Genomic DNA, 14,199 nt, shown 5'->3' on the forward strand with positions numbered 1-14,199 from the left:
AAGGCCAAGAGCAGACCCTTATTCAGATGAAAATGATTTTCAGTGAAATGAACACTTTTGGCAGAGCTCTCTCTCAGTACGCTTTGGCTAAAAGGTACCATTTTCATAAAAACAGCTTTTCTTAGGTATAGTTACATAGGAAAACATGAGTTAATCTTATTTCTTTGTATACAAATTGTGAATAGAGGCAGTGAGTACATTATTTAGTTCTCTAGGAGTGTAGGATTTGTTGAAATAAACTGTTTAAATGGAATAGCACCTTACTCATAATCTACCTAAGCTGGTCAAAATTTTTCCCTTTACAGATCAGGAAATGCTGTTCAGAGAAAATCAAACTTCGATGTGGGAGCATGCCAATTTCATTAGAACTTAAAAAAACCCTCGAGGAATATAAACAGCTCGGTCAGCCAGTATTAAGGCTTTTGGTCACCCGTCCTCCCTATGAGTATCTATCAATTTCATATAGGGTCACTAACTCATCAGTACACGGTCTAGTGTACACAGGAGGTACATCAGGGTTCACAACCAGGGAGGACGACCGCTGCCTATGAGGCAAAAATTAGACTGACACCTTTGCATCTTCAGCTTTGAAGACCTAAACTAGTATTGAGACAGAGCTCGACCACTCTCGTAGTCCTGTCTCATAAATTAAGCAGAAAGGGAAGACGTGTTGACGACTGATCAAATCAACTTTAATACCCAAATGTTTTCCACCCTGAAAGTTTAGGACAAGGAGGCTCAGGTGCTGCACTTTCCATTCAATTATTGTGTTAAATATTGGGTATTTTTCTTGAGTAGCACACTGTGTGTGCCCTACAGAACTGACCAGACCCTTTCAGCAGGTATCAGACCATGGTGCTCTCATCTTAGATGGTGTACTTCGTTGTCCTACAGGACTAGGAACACAATGAAGCTTATCAAGGTTCTCAGATGAAAGTGAAACACAATCTGTCACATTCCTCTGGGAATGGCCAGTAAATCTGCATTGTGTCAAGCCCCTCTATGTTACAGCTGAAGTGGGGAGACATGGGAAGTATCTGTAATTGCTAGTGCAGTCCCTGCCCTTACAAAGAGGCTTCCTCCACACTCTACAACCATCCGTAAGTGAACATCCAGCAGTGGCTGATAGCAAGCCAGCCTGACCACCTACCTAGCTTCACCTGACCCTGTAATGGGTTTGGCGGGGACAGGGCTCACTTTCCCCCAGCGGTCCATGGCTCTCCTGGTGCTCTGCACTGGTGGCTGAGCCTGTGTTGGTAACACAGCAATGTTTCGGCTACTGCTGATCAGTGCTTGCACAGCATCAAGGCTTTGTGCTGGCTGGGCTCAACCCACCAGGATCGTCAGTTTCTCCCATCTTCTCACCATTCATTCTGACCTATTTTCTGCTCATAGCAAAGCTTCATTCCAAATGGATGTGAGCACCTGAAACTTTCCTCTGAATTAAGTATATATACACACACACACATTTCAAAGGATCACTTTTTTCAGACTCTAAGATACGTATATAAATTGTGCCCAAATTACTGTGACAAAACATAACCATCTGTGTTGTGGGAAGAGATGAGCTTAATTTGCACCATGGGAGATACTGCTAGACACTAGGGAAAAAAAAACAACCCTTTAATGGAAATGACAGTTAAGCACTGGAACCGGCTCTCTGGGGAAGTTGTAGAATATCCATCACTGCAGATTTTTAAGGACAGATTAAACAAACACCTGCCAAATACAGTTTAGCTGTCATTGTTCCCACTTTAGGGTAGGAAGACAAGTTTCCAGGCTGTTAATCCTATCTTCTTCACACCCACCCTGCACACAGGTAGAATTTTAAACATCCCAGACACCTGCAGTTCTGGCAAGTGATGTTTGGTCTGTCCACTGATACTACCTGCCCTGCCACTGGCCTCGTCCTTCCACAGACATTTCTGTTATCTTCCCAGTTCCTTGTTTTGTAATTTTTTTGCCTCCATTTCTCTCACTCAGTGCAGCAAGGATAAAACTTCCAAAGCAAGCTTGTGTGCTTTACCCTGTAAGTGAACAGCACCACCTGAAGCCGCTGTCCCTTACCGTTTTCTGAATTAACCTCCTGCAACCATACAGCAAATTGTACAGCGGCAGAGGGGAACACATGATTTTTCCTAAAATATTTACCGGTATCTTCAGATTCAGCCTGCTCTATATAAAATGAAATGCTCTTTGTCAAAGAGCATCCAAAGAAAGACTTCTGCTTAAGTTAATGCAATCAATTAATTATCAAAGGCAGGTAGAATTGTTTGACAGCTCTAAAAGCATGTTGGCTCTTCGCCTTCCCCATTTCCACTTATAATCAAGGGAAAGTTTTGATTGTGGCTGGAAAATACATTTGTCAGTGCTGAATTATAAATGCAGCTTCATCGACACCAAGTTTAGTATTTATGCTTTTGATTTTAATACCACTTCACATTAAAAAGTGCAAAAAGCAGTAACATTTTGTCTTTTTAAAACACTGGCAGTAAAGGCACGGCAAAAGTAATGAAATTTCACCATTAGAAGCTAAGAGAGGAATGAAGAGCAAGTACTTAGTTAAAGAGAACATAATTTTTAAACGAGAAAAAAAGAGTGCATTTAAACAGTCTCTTCTTTCTTCTTTTATCAGCTTTAGGCCTAGTAATGGTAAAGAAAAAATTAAGCTTTTTTTTTACTACTGTTTTTGACAGCATTTCACTGTAGACTACCAAAATGACGAGGAGACTAATTTCTAACTCAATTTTATGTTGTCAACATTTTAATAGGCTCCCTTCCCATATCCTTTCCTCAGCTATTGATAAAGTCTCTGTGCTGCAGAGAATTAGTAAATAAGAAGTCAGAATCGATTTTTTTTCTTGTTTTCTTAACCAGAATAAAAAGGAGAAAACAACTCTTCTCAATTAGTCTGCACTGGCTCCTGCTGGTAATAGCAGTATTTTATTTCTCATCACAGTGATAGCTTGCACCTCAAGGATTCTGTAATGGAAATCACTTCAGCAATTAGCACCATTCATCTCACTGTCAGAGGTGGTGTTGACTATTAGTAATAAATTACCTTGCTTGCAAGCTTGGGCTTTTCTGTGCTCCTTTTACACCCAGACTGCAACATCTGCTTTAACAAATTAGATCTGGTACCCAGACAGTTTAGAAAGCAGGAGGGAGGCAGGATGTTTCTCTCCCTCACCCCAAAGAACGAGAGCCATCAGGGAAGCCTGCACCTTCAGCAGAGGAATTAAGGCAAGAAGGAAAACCCACCCTAAGGGAACACTGTGGTGGACATGGAGAATCACGGACGCAGAAGAGGTCAGATCCATGCAGAGAGAGGAAAGCCATTTTGCAGAGGTCAAAGTTCTTCCAATAGCTTTTCAAAAAGAAAAATGAAGCTAAATAATCCTCTGCTTGGTTTAAACGAATGGCTTACTATGCAGATCCTACAAGCACTGTCTCTTTGCTGTGGCACTTGTCTGCTAGCTCACACAATACCTAGCAAACTGAACCCCACCCCCCAGGAACTGAGGCATGAGCACATCGAGGTTATGGAGCAAACACCCAGCTCACAAAAAAGTGCATGAAACATTGAATAATCCACTTCCACCTTTACTTGATGTGTAAGGGATCTTCGTACAGATGCTGCAGTAGAAATGGAGCTGCTTCCCCTCCCGGAACAGGTGGCAAACAGCTCACCTGCAAAGTTGTAATCGCAGGCCACCAATTTGCTGTAATGCAACACCAAGCTCATGGTGGATGAAATAGAACAATCCATTCAAAACGGGATGCAAATTCTAACTTTCAGCAGAAGTTTGGGGGGGTTGTTTTTATTTTTAATAAACAAACAGCTTTCTTTGTGTTTGGTTTTTTTGGGTTGTGTTTGGGGGGTTTTTTTGTTTTGTTTTTTTTTTTTAAATAGCCCACAGGGAATCTCCTGTCATGGAAGACAGAAATTTTGAGTTTCCTTGCCACAGAGCAAGGACATAGACACTCTAACTTCAAAATCATTTGAATTTAATTTTTGCTAGATTCAGTGAAAGATGAGTATTCCCTCTGACCTAGACAGTACTGTGAGTAAGCTAGCTCCCATTAATTTTGATGAAGAGTATGTCTGGTATAAAGCAAATGTGACAGGGAAAAGTAAACAAACAAACAAAAAACACACCAAACCACCAAAAACCACAAGCAACATAAGAAAAAAACCCCTAACCACAAAAGCAAAAGTGGTGTTGCACTTTTGTAACACCGCTTTTGCAACACTACTAACAAATATTTACAAACACAAGTTTACATACAAAGTAAGTGAAACGCACAGTGGCATTGACCTGCGTATCTCATGAGACCTTAACTTTGTCTTTAGGGTGCCATAGTGGGAGCAGTATTTGAAGTGGAGACTTGGAATTTGGCCAAAATAATTATCTGCAAGTGAATATCCAATGCTGTCAATGCGAAGGTTCGTTACTATTCTTTTCACAGCTACTACACGTGCCCAAGGAGCTACGTGCCAGGAAGGCAGCTCATGAATAGAAGCAGTGCCGTCAGGGTCTGCACTGCTACATCCTAGCTTCAAGCTACATATGTTACAGAAAAGGTACGCTTCCAGTACGTAAATTGTAGAGAGTAAAATATACTGCCATAATCTGTAACATCAAATTCGTTTACTAGAAGTGCCATTTTAAAGACTCCACAGAGCTAAAAATGCAAGTTTAGGAAACGTTGTATCTCTGAAACACGTCAATGTTATGTTTCTTCTCAGCTCTCAGGAGTGTAAGACAAACACTTCATGAAGAAGGATCTCCAATAGGGCACTGTATTATCTAATAGCATTAAGCACCTATTTCTAGACATTTTTTTTTTAAATCTGCAAATTATGTCATATTTAATATTGATCATCCTGCGCACCAGAGAACAGCATTTTTTTTTGAAGGATTTTTTTGCAAATAAAAAATATTTTAATTTGTTTTCCTGACAGCAGAGCAAACATTTGGAACTCTGGAATACCCCCCCAAGGCAAATGAGCTCCTGTGGTTTAACTGAGACATTTCTGTACATAAACCACACAGAGCACATGCAAGATGTTGTACATGCATTACATCTCTTGGTAGAAGTATTACTTCAGCTGAGATGAACGTAGAAAAATGCAATATTTAAGTTCATACATTCGACATTTGCCAAATCTTTTTATAAGCCCCTTTGCAGAAAATGACAGCTACTGAATGAAATGTTATCAAATGTAATGAAGGAGAGCTCGGATAAATAATTCACTTAAACACCTCTGAAAAATTCCCAACTACCACATTGTGCCATTCACTCAGGATTATTGAAGCTCACGATTCCATCAGTTTGAAGTATGGGAAAGTTCTTAATAAACTAGATTTACAAACAATCATCCAACACATCTGGCACATCAGGAGTTAAAGCATCACTTTCATGATGCAAAACAGCTCTGCCCTTCACCGCCCTCACAGCTTTTCATAAACTCTTCAGAAGTTTGAGCATCTTAAGATATTTCAGGAAAAGTTACATGAACCACATGAGAATCAAAATACTATGCATCATCACCAAGTATCTTTGCTTCACAGATTTCAAAAAGAAAACAGAGATCAAGCACAGTCCTGCATCACAGAAGTAGACTGTGTGAAAATCCCATCCATAACCCCAGAACTGTGAACCATGCTCTTTTTTTTTTTCCTAAAGGTTACAAATAGTGTGCAAATATTTGTCAGTGAGCACTACATACAACACTGTTTATTAATAACCTTCTATTAAAATCGTTGCATCAATGTACTAGAAAAGTAGAACACTTTACAAAATAAGTGAAAACACCCCACATAGCTATTTCATTTTTCTCATGTTAACACCTATACATGAGATCAAAAAACCCACATCTACCACACCAACCAAAGACTGTCAGAAATCTTAATTCTATTTTTAATTATACAGATGTAATAAGAAGGCTTAAAACTTGAAAGTAGCAGGGCAGCATTAGGTAAGAGTGGCCAGAAAACTACTGAGAAACTACACGTATCTTTTTTGAGAAACGTACAGTAAAAAGGCAAAAAGGGATTGTATTTCACTACAGACAAACTGCCAGTCTTTCCCTAGTGGAAAAGAGCATACTCGGCTCCTTTTTCATCACTCCCGTGACTCCTTACAGGAGAAAAGCCACACGCTGAATTTGCCTGAAGAGGCACCTGAAGAGCTGTATGAAGCGGAGAGCAAGGATGGCTTCTCAGGCACTCGAAAGCCTGGCTATCATCGTCATCTGTGCACGTCCAGCAGTCAGGGAAGTTTGTCTTTGAGAAGCACCAGTGTGAAGACTCTCACACAAAAAACCTCTAATCAGTATGAGGAGTAAGTAATAGGAAAATGAAAGTTACCCATTGGCATGAATTCTGTTAACATTAACACGTAAGCTTTGAAGAAATTTTGTATATGTGAGAAATAAAAGGGTTTAGAAAAAGAACCAGGAAATGTTTGCAACTTATATGAAGATACTAGATGATTTCAAGATAGGCTAAAATGCTGTAACAAAGTTGAGAGGTTTAATGATTACATTAAAAGCTCAACAGTTTCATGATTTTGATTTGATGAAACACAACACAATGTCATGAAAACACAATTTGAAGGAGAATAAATCCTGTGTCACCAGCTGGCAGTCCTAGATGGCTGGTTTGGTAAAATATCATTGTTCTTCTTAAAAAAAAAACAACAATAAAGCAAGCCAGAAGACCACATGCTAAAAGTTACCTTACTTGATCTTTTCCAACTCTTCCTCATTAGCATTGTCTGAAAATAAAATAGAGCATTTTAATTACCTTTTTCTCTGCAACACAGAAAAGGAGGCCAACTGTCTCCAATGGGACAATCCACATTTAACCACCACTACAACTGAAGCAGCAACACGTACACTCCAGCGACAACTACACAAGACTAAAATAAATCCAGACATCTAGCAGCACTGTGCGCACCCAGGCACACTTTTCTAGGTGGTGTAAATGTCTCATTTCCCAAGATAATGCATTATGTGAAATTGAAAAAAAAAAAAAAAAAGAAGAAAAAGAAAGAAAGAAAGAAAAAATTAGATAAGCAAATGAAAAAAATGAATGTGCTCTTTCTGACAGTGACTTCAATTTTGACTGATACTTGAATGGCAGTTTTTTTAATATTAATGTACTCAAATTTTTTGGAGCACTGCTGTTTAGCTCACAGATGTAGCCACGTAAGAGAAATCCTGTATAAGGCTCCTTGGACAACATCCATTTATTACAAACTCCTTCAGGTTATCACTGCTAATTGATTTCACAGCAGTAAAAATAGCTCTTTGGTTTGGTAATTACCAAATATTTTTTTGGTAATACCAAAAAACCCAAACCAGAACAAAAAAAACGCACCTTGACTCTTTCCAAAACCCAAACTGCAGTAGCCCTATCCTGTTACCTAAATAACCTGTAAAACCTTGGCACTGCTAGAGACAGTGCTCTGACATGGCAAAGTGTCCAGAGACACAGATTCTTATTCACTAAATAAAAGACACATATGGTCAAGACAGATGTAGACAATTTATCTGTGAACACAACTGTTGCTTAAAGCAGTTCTGTGGAAACAGATAAACTAATTTATAAGATTTAGTAACATTTAGCAGCCTGTTGCTGAGACTGAGCAAGAATACACCAAAGGCCATTAATTTATACTGAGACTTTTTAATGAAAAACTAACATGATTTTTATTCTTTATTAACTACTGCAAAAACACCTTCTTCTGCAGTTAATGGAAATAAATTTTGAAATGCAAACGTTTGCCTTACTAGAAAATAAAAGAATTACACAGGGAAAAAATTAAAATGGGAGAAAATGCTTAGGTTTTATATTTTTGAAATATCCAGAAATTCTTAAAATAGACACTTTTTTTTAGAGAAGAAGAACAAGCAGCTGCTGAGGAAAATTTTGAAGTTGCTATGGACCATTAAAGCCTAAAGGCTCTGCCGTTAAGTTGATGAGATGATTGTAGCACTGTGACTTTGGAAAACATACATAGACACTAAATGTTTTATAAAGCTGGAGAAAGCCACATAACTCATTTTTCCACGGGAGGCACACAAGAATTAAGCAGCTTGAGGCCCACAGCAGACCCTGGAGAAACCCCTTAAGTTCCTGGGTCCCATCCAGCATAGCACAGCTCCTCCCTTCCTCGCCACTGCTGAACCCTATTAAGCTACAACTCAGAGCACAAACTCAGCTTCACTGGGCTTCGGACCAGGCGGTGAGCAAGGAGGAGAATATGGCCCGACTGCTGAATTAACCACATATCAAATATTATTTGAACTCTGAGAAGTTCAGTTTAAGTACAGAAGCGTATGACCATACTTGTTGAGTGCATCAGCATCATCGCCAGCTGCAGCAGGATAAGCTGAAGCCATCATAACAATCCTTAAAAGCCAATAGAACAAATACATTGCAGATTAGGATGGATGATCTACATGGAACTTTTTCATCTGAAAATATTCCATACACTGACTCCATTTCTGTCATTCTTTTTTTCTACATTATTATTCCTCTGGCAAAGAAAAAAAAATGTTCCATTATTTTCATATGAAGCAAAAAAATATTACATGTTAATTTGGGATAAACTATTTCAGGAAAAAACAACGCCATGAATTTTATTCTCATTACAACATCCAAGTAGCACTCATGGGTTTATTTTAATTTTCTACACTACTCAGGCCGTGGGCAGTGGTGGAACAGTAGTCCCCAGCCCCCTCTGGCCCCAAGGCAACAGCTCTCATCAAGCCACCAACTTTTCCATTTCCCACAGCCGAGAGCTGCCCCTAAGGCCAAAGCTGGGAAGCACTGCCGCAGAGGGGAGAGGGGAGACATGCAGCTCCGATGAACTCACAGGCACTCTGCAAGTTCCCCAGTGACGACATCTGCGCACTGAACTCTGCTGGAGAAAAGAGCCAGAAAAACTCACATGCACTGCAGCACCATCATCGCAACAGCAAACACCGAGTCTGCAGACATCATGGACACATTTTTAACCGGCACGCATGCAGCTGCAAATGACACAAACATGCACAGCACTACATGTATCCAAAGGGAAATATTAATAGAATTGTTAGAATTAAAGAACAGAACAAGCTTCAGTGGAGCAGGTGTGAGAAAAAATAATTAAGTCATTACTAGCTCTGACTTCTTTCAAACTGGTCATCAAAAGGAGGAATTAGCAAAAAGGAAAGTCTATCATAAACACATTCTTTAAAAAAAAGTTTAAAATAATAAGAATTTTTTAGAGCTCACAGGTTTTAACATCTTTATATACATATACTTTTCCCATACTTATTTCACATCACCTTAGTTTCCACTAGTTATTTAACCTATCTCTCCTCTCAAAGCAAAATAGTTAAAGATACTGCATTAACGTGCAGTATTGCTAACAGCACAGAGCAAATGCAAATGAATTATCGGAACTAGTGCTACTGCAACTTAATTGTGTCAGGCTGGGAATAGATTACACTTTTCACGGATACTAAAGGCATTTTTATTTTTACAGTTGTGCAAGAATAATTCATTCATCAGTTCTGACTCACAGTTTAAGATTGTTCAAAAATCACAACAAATCAGATTGCCTTCATCTGTCAAAATGATAGGACTTCTATTCACGTACACAGTTTGCATGAGATATTACAAGATCATTACTTTAAAAGTTCCCATTTTTATGCCTTTAGAACAAGCACTAGGTCACAAAAGGCAAAGATACTTCATACAAGATTTGCTAGAAGTTTTGGTTTGTTCACCTGCCCATACTCTTACATTACTATTCCATGATAACTCGAGGCTACTTCTGCATTTTTTTGCAATAAAACACACCAGAAAAACCAAATAATGCGTTATTTATGAAACCAGTATACTGTATCTCTTTTAATTGAAACCACATCCAGTAGTTTTCTACTGAAAAACACAAATTGTAAACTGCTTAAGCACTGTTTTCCACAACCCACCAGGACTCAAAGGTAAATACTCCTCTATCCTAGCCTGCAATGTAATTTTACATACAGTTGCACAAATATATGCATACATTAGTATTCTGAACCGACACCTGAATCCAAAGATGTAAACTGTTCTTGATCCTAGGAAACAGGACCTTCTAGCTATAGATTCTAAAGAGCATCTCATTGGTCAGCATACAGAAAATCTGCATTTCATCAGAATTTCTTCCAGAAAGATAAGGAAGAGAATGCTCCCCTGTAGACCAATCTCCCTCTCATCTCTGCACACCTCAAGGCTTCGCAAAAAGATAGTTCCACCCCAAACAAGATAAACTATTGCTCCGTCAAACTGACTGCTGATTTTCCAAATCGTTTGTAATTACACGTCTCTCACAGGCAGGTGGCAATATGCAACAAGGCACCCGATTTTGTACCATTTCACTTCAAACTTCTAACTGGGTATCCTATCCTCCAGCAGTGTCAGTATTTCTCATGCAGTGTGACAGGTTGCATCTTCCTGTAACACAGAGTACGTTATTTTGATGTGCCATGCCAATAAAACGTGCTGCTACGAGACCTGTTCCTTAGCTACACAATAGCATCGTCAGAAGACGCACTTCCCTTTATCAGCACATCAGTGCGTGACCTCCAAAACACTCTCAGCAGCTCCAGCTCAGGCAGTAAAGAGATCTCCCTGGAAAGTCTAATCTGCATCAAAAAGTCACCGAAATGCAACATCACAAACAGCAAGTCTTGTTCAACAGGGCTGGGTTTGGATTATGGCTATAGAGCTACCCAAAATACAGGATCAGGCACAATGCTGCTGCTACAGCTACGTCTGAAAGCTGGCATGTCTTTTGTTGAAGCTATTCCCTTTTTCATTTCCCCAATGATCTTAATAAACTCTCTTATTTTAAATATATGGAATTCAAGTAACTGAAGTTTTAGTAGTAGTTAATTTCTGAATTCTTCAGCTTGATTTAACCATTTTATACCATTCACATGTGACGACATGTGCAAGCAATTTAGAGTTACCACCTGACCACCTGAACAAATTAAAACTTATTCAGAAGAAAACTGATTTGTAAAATGTAGGCTATATAGAGTTATCAAACCAACAGGATTTAAATACATTTGCAACAACTTAGGGGAAAAATGCACGTCACATGAAGAGGCTGTGCTTCTGTGCAGCAGCTATCACAGCATATTTAAAGGTGCTCACAGATTTTTATCCATATACTTCAACTATGCTATTTGAATTATTACCTATATGGAGATATCCAAGTAGAAGGGAAGCAGTACCCATTCAAACAGCATGCTACACAGATTGGGAAGGTAGGAGTTGCTTTAATTACTACTTTATACGGTGCACATTTCCAGAGTGGATAAGAAGTAGCCTCCATCCTCTAATGTAAGATTTGAAAATTTATTGATCTCAACCATATTAAATTCCATTAAAATTATCCTTATTATTACAAGACCTTTAAAAATAACCAAGGACAACAATTTAATTGGAGCAATATATTTTATAATATCTACTCCTTAGACAGTAAATAAAACCTAATAAATAAATAAATAAGTGTATGGTAACTGAACAAAAGATAATTGTGCCTTGAATTATTAAAGCCCTAACAAATTCATATATAGCAATTCCGTACTGATTTTGTAAGTCATCTTCCCTGCATTGACACGAATTCTTTGATTTTATTGCAGCTTTGTTAGAAGCGCTCTGAAATCCTTATCTTGGGAAAGACTGGTTTCTAATAACTACGGATCTTCAGATTACAAATCAGAAGTTTAATCTGAATCTTGGGCATTTTCAGAATGAAGTTCCATGGAACAGCTGGATGGGAAGAAAAACTGGACCCTTGAGCTGAACTACAGGTCTTAGCTTAATAAGCAGAAAGCTAATGAAATGTGTAACAGCACAAACCCAGCTCCTCCTCTATTACAACCAGCCAGATGGGTATGAAAATGTTGCTAGCCAGCAAGTCTATGGCGCTCCCATTATGTTTGACGTTCAGTTGTGAATTCACCAAGTGAATACCCATATGAAAGCCAATGTTACACTGCAGTGTCTTAATTTCACTTTCTCACTAGTGATTTTCTTGAGCGTTTTTTGTATAACAGTTGAAAACACTGTGCCATTTCAGTGGCACAGTAGCTATCCCTACCTGTATGATAAAAAAAACCCCCACAACTAACGTGCTGTTCACATAATGGTTTCCCACATAAAAATATACCATTCCTGTGCTGCGTGGTTTGGGATTATGGCAGGATAGTGCCAAAGCCACTTGGAAAAACAGGGCTGTAACCAGCTGACTCTGAAATGCTGGTCTTACCCAAATACACACACACACAAAACACAAGCCTGGAATGAAATACATTTTTCAATTTAAGTGATAAACACTTTTGTGGTGCAAATTTGCAGTATAGTATTCCGAGTTGTAAGGACAAACATATTGCTAAAAGGAAGACAAATACACTATACACTGTTCAAATAAACTTCTGCATGTTACTGCCATATTTCATTATTTTTGTTAATTTCTAACAGAATGCCATGAAGAAAATTCATAGATAAGAAACCTAGTTTCAAAACTGTACATCTTTGTCATACCAAATACCAAACACCTACTAGGCTATTTAATAATGGCTAGGAGAAAAGTTGAAGAACATTACAACCTGCCAGTACTCCTCCAGCATGTAACAGGATTATGTGTCACATTGCAGCACACAGAAACATCTATATTCTTACAAAAGCCATATAGTTGACCACATCCATGGAAAATTTCATCAGATTAATACTTTTTTCTTGGCCTCCCTGAAGCCAAAGGAATCCGTATTATTTGACAGCCTCTGAGTGAGATGTCATTTCTTGTATTTCTGTCACAGTTGTACTATTGCTCGTCAAACATCAACTGACAAAAAGCTGTAACATACATCCAACTAGAGAATTTCACAACTAACAAGACCCATAAAATGGAAAGCATTTTCACTTACAACTAAACAGCTCAGAAAACTAAGATTAATGAAGGAATTACAATGAACCTAGGAACCCACACAATTTTGTAATTGAGGTCTAGTCATGAAATTGGAACACATCAAAGAATACATCATCATTAGATGTCAAAAAGCAGAAATACTACCTTTATTCCAGATTGTTTATTTTCAGTGTGGAGTAGGATTAAAATGTTCTCACCTAGAGATGGCAGCACTAGGTCCAAAATTCTTCACTAGTGGTTTTCTGGTATTTTTACTTATTAATGAGCAACATTCACCTGCGACTAACTTTATCTGAAACTGCTGAACATTTATGTTCCATCTGGATCCCTCAGTACTGTCTCGGGGAGGATCCAGTTCAGATGAAGTATGCTGTACTATACCAGAAACACTGTTCGTCATTATTTTAAGAACTGGAAAAATCAAATTAATCTCAGAATATGTGGTTTACTCTTATGCATTATGTCATACAATCATAAAACAATCACAAGAGTGATGACATATTAAAATATTTAAAATTACCACTTCTCGCTGTTCTCTAGGAGCCAACAGAACTGATAACAATATACTTCCCAGATCATGGTGAGGGTAACGAGGATCCTTCAGACTCAAGGTAACATCTGTTTGCCTAGGAGACAAAACCACATTTTTGTAAATGTACTAACTAAACAAATAAATAAAATTAAAAAAATGCATTTATTTTGATTTCAGGCTCTCAGATATTAAAATTTTCGAATCATGAGAATTAAAGGCATCTGCATTTATAGGTAACTGCTTACAAATGATGTCACAAATATATCCTCTTTCTACTTTTAAGTACTGCAGTCTAAACACTCATAAATAAATAGTAAATACTGCTACTAGTGTTAGGCAATTATACATACTGAAGTGATTAAAACTGAACTGTAATATTAATGGATTTAAAAAACGGAAAAAAGTTGAACAGTAGGTGGCAATGCTGTGAATTAAGATAATACAAAAACAATATTAAAGCGGTTATAAAACCAGTGTCTCTCCATAGACACCGTAAAAAAATGTTCAGTTAATGTATTATTAACATTCCTATTACAGTAATTCCCTAAACATAAGTGGGTCTGCTCAGCTAGTTATATGTGGTGTAGGTTTACATAATTATTTTCCAGCATAATATTCTATTTGCAATTCCACAGACATGATATTAGCAGATAACCATAAAGAATTACTCTGTAGCCTTGTTTGTG

The 14,199-nt window shown here is 38.1% G+C and overlaps 1 protein-coding gene across 4 annotated transcripts in view; it reads right to left on the reverse strand.

Moving 5' to 3' along the window:
* Positions 1 to 14,199, reverse strand: part of MCTP1 (multiple C2 and transmembrane domain containing 1) — a 276,103-nt gene that overhangs the window by 137,991 nt on the left and 123,913 nt on the right. For 3 of the 4 annotated variants that reach the window (XM_037374432.1, XM_037374434.1, XM_037374435.1), the window contains exons 5-6: positions 13,502 to 13,607; positions 6,745 to 6,783 (exon numbers count right to left, since the gene is read on the reverse strand). In XM_037374432.1, coding sequence (XP_037230329.1) covers positions 6,745 to 6,783; positions 13,502 to 13,607 — 145 coding nt within the window. The remainder of the gene's footprint in view (positions 1 to 6,744; positions 6,784 to 13,501; positions 13,608 to 14,199) is intronic. The other variant, XM_037374433.1, reaches the window with a different exon arrangement.

Source organism: Falco rusticolus, chromosome Z (genome assembly GCF_015220075.1).
Source record: "Falco rusticolus isolate bFalRus1 chromosome Z, bFalRus1.pri, whole genome shotgun sequence".
NCBI classification, from domain to species: domain Eukaryota; kingdom Metazoa; phylum Chordata; class Aves; order Falconiformes; family Falconidae; genus Falco; species Falco rusticolus.